Here is a 15,945-nt window from a genome sequence, read left to right as displayed (position 1 = left end):
CCAAGGGAGGTGGTGCTCTCCCCTACCCTGGGGGTCTTCAAGAGGAGGTTAGATGAGTATCTAGCTGGGGTCATCTAGACCCAGCACTCTTCCCTGCTTATGCAGGGGGTCGGACTCAATGATCTATTGAGGTCCCTTCCGACCCTAACATCTATGAATCTATGAATTCCTCCTCGCCTTGCAATGTGGCAGCAGCTCATGGCTGCTGACCCCGGCTTTATATTCTAGTGCAGCATGGACAAATGGCGTCTCATGGGGCCAAAGCTCTGGCAAAGGTTGAGCTGGCAAGGAGACTGGCACAGTGCGAGTGCCAGCTCCAGTCTCCGAACGTGGCTTCATTCTCCTCCGCGACCTCCAACAGGCACTAGCCCCATATCAGACACTTCGCACCCTCTTTTCAACAGAGCATCCCACCCCCATCCGATGCAATAATGCCCAAGGCTGCAAAGGATGCTGCCAACCTCATGCGTCATGCCTGACCTTCCTTCCAGGCAACGGTGTGAACCAAGGGAACAGGGAACTGGTGTTCATAGAAATCCCAGAGCCATGTGTTTGGCAGGGAGCTGCGGGGTCATATCCAGTCCAATCCCTGCCCGAGGCAGGATCAGCCCTGTCCAAACCAGCCTAGACAAACCCCATGTCCAACTGCAGAGCCGCACAACAGAGTCACCCCCGCCCCTGCGGTACAGGGCGGCCGCAGCCAAGAACATCCTGCTGCTGCCAGGGGGGACATGGGCACTGCAGAGACCCAAGCTGAGGTTATGCCCCCCACTGCAGAGGAAAGCAAAACCCCCTAGGGCAGACCCATCTGAGCAGGGGGGAAAATCCCTTCCTGCCCCAGTGCAGCGTGGGGCTGAGCCCGAGCGCAGGGGCAAGGCCCTCCAGCCAGGACCCTGTGGGGTTGATGCCAGCAGGAGCACTGGCAAAGCCCAGCCCCAGCCCGACTGGGCTGCACCCAGCACCTCTAGGGAAGGGTTAAAACCCCTTGAAACATGAAGCAAAAAGGAAGCACCAAGTCCCAAGATGCTAGACCAAGGGGGCACCTGCTGAAATTAGCAGGAAACAGGTTTAAAAAAAAACCAACAACAAGAGATAGGATTTTCTTGTTAACCTGTGCAACTCATGGCCACAGGAGGCAGAGCAGAGCCAGGGTCAGCAAGGGGCTGGCTACGTTCATGGAGGATCGATCTATTTGTGGCTATCAAACAGGATGGTTGCAGATGCTTCCTCTGGCATCTGTAACCCAATGATAGTGGGAGGGTGTTGGATGGGGGAGAGATCACTCCTGAAGCAGTCGATTCAATGCTCTCCCTCTATAGCATCCACTCCTGCCACTGGCAGAGACAGGATACTGCTTTGAGGCAAGAGCTGCTGCAGTGACAGACCACTTGCATTGCTGCCATGGGCCGATCCAGCACAGCCTGGGTTGGTCAGGCAAGGAGCACACAGGGGCTTGCCTGAAGCACAAGCCATAAGGAGCAGTAACTACCCTGCCCACGCGAATGTAACGGAGCAGAGATAACCCACCAACTGCCTCATCTTCCTCCCTGCTTCCCTTCCTTTGTGGGTGGGATCCATCTGAGCGGATGAAAAACTTCTAGCTTCCATCCTCAGCAACATTTAATAGGATTTTCGAATCAGGCTTGCACACCAGGCTTGCCATCCTGCTTGCCAGGGGGCTGCTCTGAATGCTATTATAAAAAAAAACGAAAAACAACACAAATGGGGGGACTATGTGCTGGCAGAGTCCACAGTCGGATGGGTAGGGAACTGCCTGGGGGTCAAACCCAGGCAGTGTTCGTGGATGGGTCTGTATCATCTTGGCAGAAGGTGGCCAGTAGTGTCGGTTCCTGGCCCCGTGCTGTTCAACTTCATCAATGATTTAGATGAGAATGTGGAAAGTATGCTGGCCAAGTGTGCAGACAATACCAAGTTATGGGGAAAAGTGGTCACGCTGGAGGATAGGATGTGGATCCAAGCAGACTTAGACAAGCTGGAAAGGTGGGTGGAGGAGAACCAGATGCAGTTCATTAAGGATAAGTGCAGAGTGCTTCATCTGGGGAGAAGTAACCAGCAACATGAATATAGGTTAGGAGGAGATGTCCTGGCCAGCACACTGGCTGAAAGAGACCTCGGGGTTTTGGCTCATCACAGGATGAACACGAGCTGCCACTGCAGCACTGTAGTCAGAGCTAATAGCATACAGGGGTGCATTAGCCAGTGCATCGTGAACAGGGCCAAGGAAGCAATACTTCCTCTCTTTTTGGTGCTGGTGAGACCCCAGCTGCAGTACTGTGTCCAATTCTGAGCGTCACACTTCAAAAAAGATGCAGAAAATCTTGAAAGGGTCTAAAGAAGGGCCACAAGGATGATTAAGAGCCTGGAGGACAAACCTTGCGAGGAAAGACTGAGGGACCTGGCACTGTTCAGCCTGGGGAAGAGAAGACTGAGGGGGGATTTGGTGGCTATCTATAAAGTATAGAAGGTGAATACTGGGACCTGGGAGGAAAAAAACAAACAAAAAACCCCCCCCCACCAAAACTGTTCACTGGGGAGCCCCAGGAAAGACAAGGAGCAATGGTCAAACTGTTAGAGGATGGTTCCAGGTTGGATGCAAGGAAGAACTTCTTTATGGTGAGGGTGACCAGAATCTGGAACACACTTCCAAGGAGGTGGTGCAGTCCCCAACCTTGGAAGTCTTCAAGAGGAGACTGGACAGACACCTTGCTGGGGTCATTTGATCTCAGCAGTATTCCCGCCCAGAGTAGAGCGGATGGACTCGACAATGATCTTTCGAGGTCCCTTCCAGCCCTTAAATTTCTATGGTACAGCCTCTACATCAGGCCTTCCTGGACCTTCAGTGCTGGAGGCTGCAAAGGAGAGAGGAGAAGGCAAAACCCTGCTCAAACCCAATCACTCTCCCTTCCAGCCTCCGCTCTCTGTCCGTGTAACACCGGAGACTGGGGAACACAGACCTGAGCCTGACCTAGTCCAGGGCAGTTCTCACGTTCTCCCAGCTCTCCTTGCTATACAGCACGGGATACTGGCAGGAGAAGAAAGCCAAGCCAGCCTCGAGACTCAGACCCCATGCACTATTAAATCCCATGCCTGCGTGAGTGGAGGCCTGTTTGTTATGTAGGTCATCAGCAGCAATCCCTTGATACAAAAGGTGATCTCTACCACAGCCCACTGATGGGTCTAGGTATGACTTCAAGTCCAGTCCTGGAGCCACGGACCTATCCGCAGGGGAGACAAAGCTGCAGGCTGGGATTCCTTTCCTCTTCCTTCCTCCACCCACTCTGGATGGGGCTGGAAGGAACCTTTTCCTGGGATGTCTCTGGCTCTTGCTAGGAGCTGGAGGGGAAGAAATAGAAACAGGGGAGCCAAAGACTCCACATGTGCATGCACGTCTGCAGCTTGCTGAAGTCCATGGAGCCTGTTGATGTGAAGCCCTGGAGAGTGGGGACAGAGGGGACACCGGGACTGGAAAGGCTAGAGGAGCAGTGGGGCAAAAGGAACCTGTTGAGGGCCAGCAGGGAAGCTGAGACCTCGTCCTGAGGAGGATGGGGGAGTTTAGGTGCTGGGGCGGTGATGATTCCTGCCTGCCACTGCACAGCTGCAGACTGGAAAGTCAGCACTGGCCAGGTGAGAATGATGTGTTAGGAGTTAAAGTAAAGGTTTTAAATATTTTATTACCAATCATGTGGCCGTGTGTTAATTATACAAGTGGGGGGGGGGGGGGGAGGGGGAATATGGGAGATATCCCTGAAATTTTTCCATTCTGCCCCCCTCAATTACAGGACAGCTAAAAGTGGAGGTTTGTACCCTCCTGGCCTTGGAGGATTCAAGGTCCTGTCGCCCTACCAAAAAAACCCAACAAACAAAACAAAACCCCAACATCCAGCTCGGTCCCCCTGCATGCTATTTGCAGAAGCGAGTGAGTAACGGGAGTGCAGGTGATGTTAAACCACCAACAAGGAAGCATCAAGTCAAGCTAGAAACAGGAAGTAAGTCTCAAGTTGCAGCAAGTGGAGGTTAGATATTAGGAAAAAAAACCTCTCACGTGGAGGGTAGTGAAACACTGGAACAGGCTTCCCATAGAGGCGGTGGAGTCTCCATCCTTGGAGGTTTTGAAGACCTAGCTAGACAAAGCTTTGGCTGGGATAATGTAGTTGGGGATGGCCCTGCTTTGAGCAGGGGGATGGACTAGATGTGACCTCCTGAGGTCCCTTCCAACCCTCGTTGCCTATGATTTTAGGACACCCACGAGGAAGGGACCCGCCTGGCACTGCAGAGCTCCCTGCACTGGAAAGGCCAGAGCCAACAATCTCTTCTTCATCCAGGCACGTCCTGGTGACCCTGGTGGAAGGCATCCAAGTGTGCTAGTAAGCTTTAGGAAGCGACGCATGCACACACGCTATTTCCACCCCGTGGTTGGCAGGTATTTATAGACTAGCTACATAAACAATTCACACCCCTCGTAATACAATCACCCAGGCCATGGGCTCCGCAGGGGAGATGTCAGCGCAGCACTGTTGGAAGGCTGGGTTTCCCAGGGCTGGCCAGTGGAGGCATTGCTCTAAGCTCTGGGGAGCTCACAGTCCAGCCACTGGTTCCAGTGGAAGTCAGGACAAGGCAGCCTCCAGGCACCTGTGCATCCCAGCAGGATCACTGCTGGGGGCTGCACTGCATAAGCAGAAGCTGAGGCAGCTGCTAACCAAGTGCAGACTCAAATCCATGCCAAGTTGGGGGGTTCTCCCATAGGTAGTGCAGAGGCAGTGCAGCCTCCACGGGGATCTGCGCCTCGCATGGCTTCTCAGCTATGAAGTGGCTTGGGGTGAAAGCCAGAGCCCTGCTTACTCCCCACCTTGGGGAACCCCAGTCTCAGAGCCGACCCAGCTGCTGCAGCTCAGTCCAGCCCAGAATGAATGCCAGCACAGCCCAGACGTCCATCCCCCCGCCCCTCCCAGCAGCTGGGGCAGGGGTGCGATGCTTCGCCTTTAAGCTCAGCAATGTTTGCATGAGAGAGAAAGGAGTGCCACAAATCCCTCCCATGCCCCTGGACCAGACAAGGAGAGCGGAGCACACACGTACTTGTTGGCTCGGATTCCTTCCCTACGGGAAGCTAGGCCTTCGGCCACCAGCGACTCGGCGATGTTCTCCCCAGTTGTGTCTGCACAAGAGAAAAAGGAGACAATTAGCAAAACTGAGCCCCACGAACATCCCCGGCAGGGAACTAACCCTGCAGCAGGCTCCTCCAGAGCACAGGCACCTGCCACATCAGCCACAGGCCAGAAGAGCAGCCCAGCTACAGCCAGGGGAGCAAAAAGCACTTTACTTTAACCCTGTCAAGACACAGCTTGCCAATTCCACCACCTATTTATGCATATATTTGCATATTTGTACACAGGGTACCACGCTAAGCTAGTTTCAGGAGGATCTAGCTGGCTGAGGTGGCACGGGGCCTGGAAGGAGGGTTCAGCAAGACTGGAGACCTTGGCCATGTCTGCCAGCAGGACAGCTCCCATCAAGATCCAAAGTGGCAGGCAGGCAGGTCAGGAGGCCTGGACAACCAGCTGCTTTGGTCAAGAAGCTGGTGCCCAAATGGCAGCCACAACCCAGCTCAGTGGGGAAGCAACAGCAGATGGAAACCATGCGCCAGACCCCATCAGCGCTCTGGGAAGGGGAGGCAGCTCCAGCCCCAGTAACAGCCAGCACATGACAGGTGATGCCTTTTACTCCGGTTCATGGCTGGGGTCCAGCACACCCACCCATTTGACAACCCCTCTGCATCCTCAGGGGCCCATGGCATTGGGCATCCTCCACAGCACTGCAATGATCCAAGGGCTTGCGTTGTACAGCCAGCCCCGTCTGACACCAGTCTTGCAAGCTCAGGCAGGGCACAGCTGTTCTCTGCAGGGGCAGGGAGAAGGAGACACTGGGTTTCTGTAAAGACTAAGCACTTCCGAATGAGCCACTCCCAGCAGTGCAGATGCCAGGTCTCAAGGGAGACGGGGAACTGCATCTTGGCATTAAAGGCGCTTTCAAAATGCCCAAGGTGAGGACCAGGACTGAGACAAAAGCCAGTGCCAGGAAGGCCTCAAGAGCAAGGGGCCAGGGGAAGAGGGCAGGGTCGGGGCAGGGCAAGAGCCAGCATGTGGCTTGAACAGACTAGTGCAGGGATAGGACCTCTCCCAAGACAGGCTGGACCACCACTTCCCAGTGAGATCAAATGTCTGAAGGCACAAACAGTCCAGATGCTCTGAATAAGCAGGAGGAAGCTTCACTTTTGTCCTAGGTCTGAGGGGAGGGGGAACCGGATCCAGATTCCCAAATCAGTGCCAAGTGTTTTGTAGTGCTTGCTCGCTGCAAACCCAACAGCTTCCAGGAAAGCTGTTCCAGGACAAGCTTGTCCAAAGCCCAGGCTGGTGTTCCTTATAACATACAGGACTTGCACGGAAGGCAACAAACAAGCAAAACTGGAGGGTCAAAGATCACAAGCAGCGAGCCCCCCTAAAGCAAAATGACTGCATTAGTAGGAGCATTGCCAGGAGATCAAGGGCAGCGACTCTTCCCCTCTATTCAGCACTGGAGAGGCCACATCTGGAGTCCTGTGTCCAGTTGTGGGCCTCCCGCTACAAAAAAAGATGGACACATTGGAGAGAGTCCAGTGGCAGGCAACAAAAGTGGTTGAGGGGCTGGGGGACAGGACTGGTGAGGAGGGGCTGAAGGAAATGGGTTTATTGCGTCTGGAGAAGAGAAGACCGAGGGGGATTGAATAGCAGCCTTCACCTCCCTGCAGGGGGGCTGCAAAGAGGATGGAGCTGGGCTGTTCTCAGTGGGGGCAGATGGCAGAAGGAGCAATGGGCTCAGGTTGCAGCAAGGGAAGTTGAGGTTGGGTATTCGGAAAAAACTTTCACAAGGAAGGTGAAGCACTGGACCAGGCTCCCCAGAGAGGTGGTGGCATCTCCATCCTTGGAGGTTTTGAAGCCCCGGGGAGACAAAGCCTTGACTGGGATGGTGTACCTTGGGCTGGTCCTGCTTGCAGCAGGGGTTGGACTAGAGGTGACCTCCTGAGCTCCCTTCCAACTTTCACCACCTATAATTCTATGACTATACCTGGACAGGGGCTACCTGGTTTCGCTCCCCGCCTGCCCCTGCCGCCCTTTGCAGCAAAGCTGCAACATTTCATATTAATTGCATTTAAGCTGAGACAAGACTCATCAGGAAGCATTTTATGCTTCATCTATTCACTTAAATCTTGGCCTGTCACAGAGTTTAACAATAAGGGAGACACCGACAAAGGAAGCACACCATAAAAATCTGTAACGTGGCAGAGAACAAGGATGAAGATAAGCGAGACGAAGACCTGAACCCGATAGCGGTGTCAGCGCCTGACAAAACCTGCTCAGGATTTATTTGCAGTCGACCACACATCCCAGCTCGGCCTCCCAGTGATAGATACAAGAAACTCCCAGCTTTTCCGTAGGAAAATGCATTGGCTGCACAGCCCTGGTGAGCTGGGAAGGGGGAAAAAAATAAAATAAAAAAAAAAATAAATAAATAAATCTTCCTGCAAATTTGGGAGAACCAAAAACTTTGACTGGATTATAGGCCCAGCATCCCTGATCTGGTGCCAGTCACTCCAGGGGATCACATGCTAGTCTGCAGTTCCCACCCAGGCCTGCTGCTCCTACAGCAATTTGGGTAGCTCAAACCAGTCCAGAAGCAGCAGCAGCAAGAAAGCATTTTGCCTCCACTGACCGTTCACAACAAGGGAATGGCAGGAAAGTTGGACTGACAGGGCCAGGGGAGGCCTCAGCTAGTCCAACCCCCTACTCAAGGCAGGTTTGTCCCCAGTCTAAAGCAACCCAGAAAAGCATTTAAGCACAGCCCCCGGCAGAAGTTACACTTAAGATGCAATTAACCTGTTAAGATGCAAATTAACCCAGTCTGCCAGGGTTAATCATGTCCCAAGTAACCCATTGCCCCTGAAAGACATTGCATTTAAGATGCAATTCAGCTGTTAAGTAGCAACCCAGCTATATGTTCGTGCAATGAACAGTGTGCTAAAATAACCCAAAAGCCACAAAGTTATGACATAAAGAAGGGTATAACAACTTTATGGCTCGTTTCCATTGTGCCTTAAAAGGGAACATCCAGCTGGCTGGTACTCCCAGCTGCAGGACCACTGGGTGCTCAGCCAGGATCATGATCCCAGGCTCCCCCTGCACCAGCAATGGGAATTTGCTCCCAGATCGCACAAGCACATGTGGCCAAGCAGGACATATGCTAGATGACATCGTGGATCAGATCAGATCAGATCCCGTGGTACCTTGAATGGAAAGTATGTCTGCAGCCTGGATCTTAAATCCAAGAACAACCCTCTCATAACCACCAGGCACACAGTGCCCAACACACACAAACAAACACACACCCTTCCACATGCCCCAGACAAAGCTAGCAGGGCTCTGGGCCCCCCTATGCCCTGCCACTGCAAGGACAGGCATTTCACTGTAATTTAGGAAACAGGCTGGAGATTAGGAAGAGTTCTCTTGGAGGGCTCTGCATTGAAACAGGCTGCTCAGGGCAGGGGTGGAATCTCCATCCCTGGATGTGAAATGCAGGTGTGACAGATGCTTGTTTGAGATGGTTTAGACCAGGGGATTTCAACCTTTTTTCACCGGTGGATGCCTAGAAAGGTGTGAACGGAGGCGTGGACCCCTTTCAGTTGTAGGTGTGGTGCAACAGAGCAAGGGTGCTCACTCTGTTACTAGCAGGGACCCAAGTGGCAGCTCGGCAGCCTGCAATGCCAACTAGGCAAAGTGACCCGATTGGGAGCAGGGAGCACAGCTGGGCCAAGAGCCGAGCCCTGAACTGCAAAGAGGTGGCAATTTGCTGCCAGCAGCCAGGGAGAACACCGCCCAGCTGGGCTGCCAGTTAGAGCAACATCTTGGAGGTAAGGGCTGGGGCTATGGGAAAAGAGGAGGCCCCGTGGTCCTGGGCATGACCAGAAACTGCACCCTGCTGAGGACAGGGGGCCCAATGGGATCGTCTGTGGCTGGACAGTCCCCCAGAAACACCAGGCCAGTTACTACCCCAGTGAAAGGCAAGCATGGGGCACCTCCCAACTACAGTCCCACATCCCTGGCAAGTGAAATGAAGCAAGGGGAGCCCAGACTCAGAGTACTGAAGCAGGGCCCAGGTCAGTGGACAGACCCATGGTAGTGCCCAGACTCTGCAGTAGAGATCTGAGACTGCATGTAGGAGCTCACGTGAACCCAGGGCAAGGGTGAGAAGTGAGAGTCCTGGTGAGACTCCAGCATTCAGGTCCCAGTGTGAGCCACTGGAGGGAGAAACATCTGCAAGGCATGGGATATAAGGGATATACACATACAGGCCCTTGCCATCGGGGCAGATAATTAGCCAATGTTAAATCAGACAGGAGGCTGCCCATTTAACATCAAGGCATGACAGGCGAGGAGGTGGGCAGCTGGCCTTAAGACAAGTGGGCAGGCCTATGTTTAGACAGACCCCAGGACTCCCACCTGTTATAGGTATGTATTTGCATACTTTTGCTAGATCAGTCATCTTTTACAGACCCCTTTGACAGTCTGCAGCCCCTAGGGTTCTGCGGGTCACAGGTCTAAACCCCCACGGCTTTCAACCAGTTGTTCTTGGCCTCTTTAGACTCCAGGACCTCCGCAGAAAAGGTGCCAGCTTTTTTGCTTTCCATGCATTTCTTGATGACAGAAAAAGTACTAGAGCAAGTCAGGGCAGAGAGCCTGGAAGAGCCACAACAAGCCTGTTTGTGATGCTCTAGATTCCTCCTGGAAGGCTCTGGGCTTCTCCAGTGAATCCCATGTAGGTGTTTGCACCCCTAATGGTGTTCACATTGCATCAGCACCTTTGAAGTATCATGTAGCACCCCTAAGGTGACAGCTGAGAATTGCTGGTTTTGACAGGCCTAATCCTGCCCAAAGCAGGGGGATGAAGTGAATGCAACTTTCTAGGGGCCCTGCCAGGCTGGCTGCTCTCTCATGGCAGAGCTGCTGCCTTGTCATTGCATGTGGACTTCCGTGCTCCTCCATGCAAAGACCAGAGTCCCATATAACCCTGGTCTCTGCCAAGCAGGCTCAAGCCACAACCGACCACGTGACAGGAAGACAGGCAGCTATGAACAGAGGTATGGCCCAGAGATGAGGGCTGAGGAAGACCCAGCATCCATCACTGTGTCTGTACCCACAACCAAAGAAAGGAGCTCTAGAGGCAGACAGAAGCACCCTGCAGTAGCAGTGAGGGACACCCGCCCCGAACAGGTACTTCCTCGGGACCCGGGACAGAGCAGCTCATGCCTGTAGCCAGACAGCCCCAAGCAGCTTTGGAAGTGAGAGGCAGGTACAGATGCAGGCACGTGGCTCTCCAAAGGCCAAGGACTGCCACTTCCCCCACTGGTCTGCTGCCAGAATGGCATCATCGACTGGCAGGGGGTTACAAGCCCAGTATTACAGCCAGCCCTTTTGGGAGCTACATGCCCATCCATGAGGAGCAGTGACCAGATCTATGGGAGGCTGGAGAAGCAACAGGTCTTCCCCCATCTTCAGCTGCAAGAAGCCAGTCTGTGATCACCTTTGTGCCCAGAGCTGGGCCTGGAAAAGGCAGCAGGGAAAACAGAGCCAGACAGGAGAGGAATGGGGGGGAAGTGAAGCCTGGAAAGGCAGGCACCAGGACACAGACAAATAGGGTAGAAGCCAAACTCCTCCAGCTCTGAACTCAGTGTTGAGAGGGGAAAAAAAGGAAGAGTCCCACCACCTCCATCCATGTGTCCCCCCCAGACTGTAAGACCTCCCCCACCATGAGAGGCAGCCTCTTTCCCCAACAACCTCTACAAGCCAGCAAGCTACCCAGGCTGTCTCAGCACCCAGAGCTTTAAAAGGGGAGGAGGTAGGCAGGCAGTGATTCAAGTCCATGGGCAGGGCTGGGGGAAGTAATCCATGTGGACCACAGCAGCTGTAGCCAGGGACAAAGGGGCCAAAGCAAAGGGAAGCATGGAAGGAGCAACGCATAAAAAGGGAGGAGGGGAAAGGAGTGGAGGGGGCAGACAGGCACCAAGGGGCAGGTGGCATGAAGCCAGAAGCCACATGCTCCCAGGAAGCTTCTTTCTGCTTTCATCTCCTGCCGCAGAGCCGATTACCAGCAGATCACCAGGAAGAGCAGGGTCCCAGACGATGCATTCCTTGACGTGACTGCTGCAAATGGGCTCACTGCTTCCCAATCTAGTCCCATGGGGAGCCCCAGCACACCTCCAAATCCAGAGCCCCACCAACAGGATTGGGCCCCCAGCCCCTCTGGCCGTAGGAGACGCCTGCTGCATTAGTGATCCAACCCCCAAGCAAAAAGGCAAGGCGGTGACCGAAGACACTCATGCACCTCCCCATCCCCTTCAGAGCCCCAAACCCCTCACTGACCCCAAGGAGGATGGAGGAGCTGGACTGATCTCAGCAGTGAGAGATGACAGGACAAGAAGCAATGGGCTCAAGCTGCAGCAAGGGACGTTGCGGTTGGATATTGGGGAAAAAAAAAAAACCACCTCACGTGGAGGGTGGTGAAGCACTGGAACAGGCTCCCCAGAGAGGTGGAGGAGTCTCCATCCTTGGAGGTGTGAGACCCAGGTAGACAAAGCCTTGGCTGGGATGATGTAGTTGGGGCTGGTCCTGCTTGGAGCAGGGGGTTGGACTAGATGCAACCTCCTGAGCTCCCTTCCAGCCCTCATTTTCTACGATTCTTACAGCAGCTAAATTCATGCCCTGTTCATGGCTACCCGAGGTGCCCCTCTAGCTCAGACCCTTTCCCAGCTCTGCAGCAGCTTTGCCCCCATCCGGCAGCTTCAAGTATTGCACCAGGTTCTGTTCAATCCTGTAAAACAGGCAGCAACATGTTTTGTAGGCCAGGGCTGGCCAGCTTCTAAGAGCCATGCAAGAGCGCGCCGAGTGCCCCCTGCACCCAGGCAGGGGCTCCCCACCACCTTGCAGCACAGTACCCGTCTCACCTGTGGCTCCCAGGCTCCCCTGGGGCATTGCACTGTGGGCTAGCTGTGCTGCACCAAGCCACAAGGCAAGGCATTTTGCATGGACCTCCCCAAGGGCAGATGGGTTTTGTTTTTGTTTTTTTAAACAGCCTGCTCAGGCCAGCTAAGGCACACCAATGTGTTAGGAAGCAGGAACTGTTAGTTTCTAGTTCCTTTTTTGCTCTGGTCAGTGAGGCTCTGCCTTCTGGAGAGCCACCTTTGCCCTGCATTGATGTGGATCCTTCACACAGCAAGAGCCTTGCAGGCCAGCAGCAGCTGGATGCTATGAGCTCTCCCTTAAACCAGCTTCTTGCCCCAGTTCAGCCAGTTTGCTGCACGGGGTAAAAGCTGTAGGGTACCCAACTGTGTCCCAACAACCATCAGGGCTCAGGAGCCATGTCCTAGAGATGGGCACACCCCAGTGACCTGGGGCTGAGGGCCCACCCCCTTCGAGCAGGACAGGAGCACAGGAAGCAATAAAGCCTCTGCAGTCTGACGTGGAACATGGGTGCAAGGCAACTAGCAGAGTCCCTAGCAATGTGGCCAGTCCTACTGCAGAAGCTTGTCCCAAGTCCCAGAGAAATGATAAGACACTCAGCTGCCTGTATGCCAATTGGGATCAGGATAGCACATAGCAGGAGCCCATCCCACCTTGCTGGAGGCTAGTCCGACATGTGAGAAGTCACTATCCCAGCCCAAAAGGTTGAAGCAGGACAGGAAAGGTCCAGTCTATAGGGGTTTTGCCTCTAGAGCAAAAAAGCTGGCCGCCTGCCTCATTCTGGCCTGCACTTGTCTTATCTCAACCGACTTCAGCCACAAGATTTATAACAATAAGGACTGCCATAGGAAATCCATGAGAATCCAGTAAGCCCCGTGACCTGAAGCAGCCCAAAGTATGATGCACTCCCTGAAGCTCCTGTAAAGGAAGCAGACCTTGCCCCCACCTTCTCCCCCTTTTTTGGTTGTGCTAGGACATAGCTTAACTACAGCTTGGCATAGCTAAGACACCGCAACGGACTGTGGGAGTACCAGGCTTCATTGCCTGCACGATGAGATACAGTGAGCAAGAAAGCTCAAAGCAAGAATCAGGAGCTGAACAAGTTGAGGACTAGAGTTCTGTCTTTTTACTCAAGTAGGGATGACAACTAGAAGCGAGCTGGAGAGAATCTGGTGGAGGACTGGGGCACATGACTTGAGAGGCAGAGGGAACGGGGCTGATTTAGTTTGCAGAAGAGGAGACTGAGGAGGAATGAATAGCAGCCTTCACCTCCCTGCAGGAGGGTTGCAAAGAGGATGGAGCTGGGCTGGTCTCAGTGGGGGCAGATGACAGGACAAGGAGCAATGGGCTTAGGCTGCAGCAAGGGAGGTTTAGGTTGGATATTAGAAAAAACACCTCTCACTAGGAGGGTGGTGAAGCACTGGAACAGGCTCCCCAGAGGTGGAAGAGTCTTCATCCTTAGGGGTTTTGAAGACCTGGCTAGACAAAGCCTCATCTGGGATGAAACAGTTGTGGCTGGTCCTGTTTTGAACAGTGGGTTGGACTAGATGCAGCCTCCTGAGCTCACTTCCAACCTTCGTTGTCTGATTCTGTGAAGCTGGACGTAGCCTGGGGTCAGCTGAAAATACTCAAAGTCAGTAAGGGGTGAGCTAGAAAAGCCCAAACTTGCTATGGGAGGGGGGCGGGGAAGGAGAACTGCTGTTGGCAAGGGATGAGCCACAGACATCTGGGCTTGGCAGAAACCAATAAGGGACATCTTCACAGAGAGAGGTAAGAGTTAGCATGGAGTGCAGGTATCTCAGCTATCGATACAGAAGTTGAGACTCCACTGTTGGTAGCAATTTAGGGGACCTCAGTGTACCTAATGCATCAGGCACTGTTGCCTCAGTGGTCTCGCCGAGCTGGGCGGACGGCTCTGCAGACCCACTAGCTGCTATCCTAGGAAACAATCAGTCTCTTGGAGCTTTCATCACTGAACGTGGATCCCAGTCGTTCTTTCTGCATCACACTCGGGCTCCAGGAGGCTGGTAGCAGGGAGCTGCCTCAGAGCCGAGTGACCCACGCAGCCTGAGCCCCGAGAGCAACAGCAAGCAGGAGGCCAGCCAGGAAAGCCTCACAACGCCCTGCACCCAAGGACAACAGGATACCAGTGCTCAGCCAGGCCCCACATTCATCCAAGCTCCATGGTGCCCCTGGGCTCCAGCAGGGCAGCCTATCACCTGGCTGGAGTCCAAGACCCCTCCAGCAGCTGGCACCCCCCTGGCCAAGACTCACCTTTGCCCAGGTAGACCATGCCATACTCCCGGCCCTGCGGGGTCTTGTACTCCACCGTGAAGCACACCTCCTTCCCAATGAGCTTCTTGCGCAGGAACTCACGTGCTGGAAAGCCCCAGGGCTGAGGAAGGAAAGAAGAGCTCAGAGTTAGGCCAAGGGCAGTGAGGGCGCAGAACATGCCTGCCCACTGTGAGCCCGGGCTCTCCAGAGCATCCATGAACCCCCACACCTGGCTGCCAATGTCCTGCTGCTGCCACAGCCCCCCTGCTTTCCTGGGACCAAGGGCAGCTCAGCTTGCTCAGAGATCAGACACAGGGTTCGTCCAGGCTGGTATGGACAGAGTGGATCCTGCCTCAGGCAACGCCTGGACTAGATGTGACCTCGAGCTCCCTGCCAGGCCCCCAGCTCTAGGACTCTGTTTCATAGTCAATAGGGTCAGAAGGGACCTGAGCAGATCATCAAGTCCGATCCCCTGCCACGGCAGGAAAAAGTACTGGGGTCAAACAACCGCAGCAAGGTGTTCGTCTAACCTCCTCTAAAGACCCCCAGGGCAGGAGCCAGCACCAGTTCCCTTGGAAGCTGGTTCCAGGTCCTAGCCACCCTGACAGTGAAGTCACGCCTCCTGATGTCTAGTCTGAATCTAACTTCTGCCAGCTTGTGACCATTATTTCTTGTCACTCCTGGGAGTGCTCGGGGGAAACAGGGACTCCTCCATTGCCTGCTGGTCCCCCCTGACTAGTTTGTAGACAGCCACCAGATCCCCCCTCAGCCTTCTCTTGTGGAAGCTGAACAGGTTCAGGTCCCGTAGCCTTTTCTGGTAGGGCCTGCCCTGTTGACACCTGATCATGTGGGCGGCCTCCTCTGGACCCTCTCCACACTGTCCACATCCCTCCTGAAGTGCGGCGCCCAGACCTGGACGCAGTACTCCAACTGAGGCCTGACCAGTGTCGCATAGAGGGGGAGGATCACCTCCTTGGACCTGCTCGAGATGCATCTGTGGATGCATGACAGGGTGCAGTTGGCCTTCCTGACCGCGTCCCCACACTCTCAGCCCATGTTCATTTTGGCATCAATAATGACTCCAAGATCCTTTTCTGCCTCTGCACTGACGAGAAGGGAGTTCCCCAGCCTGTAGGTGCGCTGCTGGTCCTTCCTCCCCAGGTGCAGCACCTTGCACTTGTTCGTGTTGAAACCCATCCTGTTCTCATCCACCCACCCCTGTAACCCGTCTAGGTCCGATTGCAGCCTATTCCTCCCTTCTAGCATGCCCACATACCCCCACATCTTTGCGTGGTCAGCAAATTTGAACAGGGTGCTTTCCAAGTACCTGATGATGTTAAATAGAGCAGGCCCGAGGACCGAGCCCTGGAGGACCCCACTGCCCACATCCCTCCAGGTCAAAAATGACCCACACACCACCACTCTGAGTGCAGCCCTCCAGCCAGTTAGCGACCCATCTGAATGTGTAGGTGTTGACACCACAGTCCCCTAGTTTAGTGAGAATGCATTGGGAGATTGTGTCGAAGGCCTTCCTGAAGTCCAGAAAGACTACGTCCACCACAACACCCACGTCTAAGGATTTTGTGACCTGGTCATAGAAGGCCAC

At 54.2% G+C, this 15,945-nt stretch overlaps 1 protein-coding gene across 1 annotated transcript in view; it reads right to left on the bottom strand.

Moving 5' to 3' along the window:
- Window positions 1–15,945, bottom strand: part of SND1 (staphylococcal nuclease and tudor domain containing 1) — a 227,842-nt gene that overhangs the window by 195,782 nt on the left and 16,115 nt on the right. The window contains exons 3-4 of the mRNA XM_059725618.1: window positions 14,340–14,460; window positions 5,095–5,173 (exon numbers count right to left, since the gene is read on the bottom strand). Coding sequence (XP_059581601.1) covers window positions 5,095–5,173; window positions 14,340–14,460 — 200 coding nt within the window. The remainder of the gene's footprint in view (window positions 1–5,094; window positions 5,174–14,339; window positions 14,461–15,945) is intronic.

The sequence above is a fragment of the Alligator mississippiensis genome, chromosome 4 (assembly GCF_030867095.1).
Source record: "Alligator mississippiensis isolate rAllMis1 chromosome 4, rAllMis1, whole genome shotgun sequence".
NCBI classification, from domain to species: domain Eukaryota; kingdom Metazoa; phylum Chordata; order Crocodylia; family Alligatoridae; genus Alligator; species Alligator mississippiensis.
Note: the sequence above shows the minus strand (reverse complement) of the source record. Positions and strands in the feature narration are given on the sequence as shown.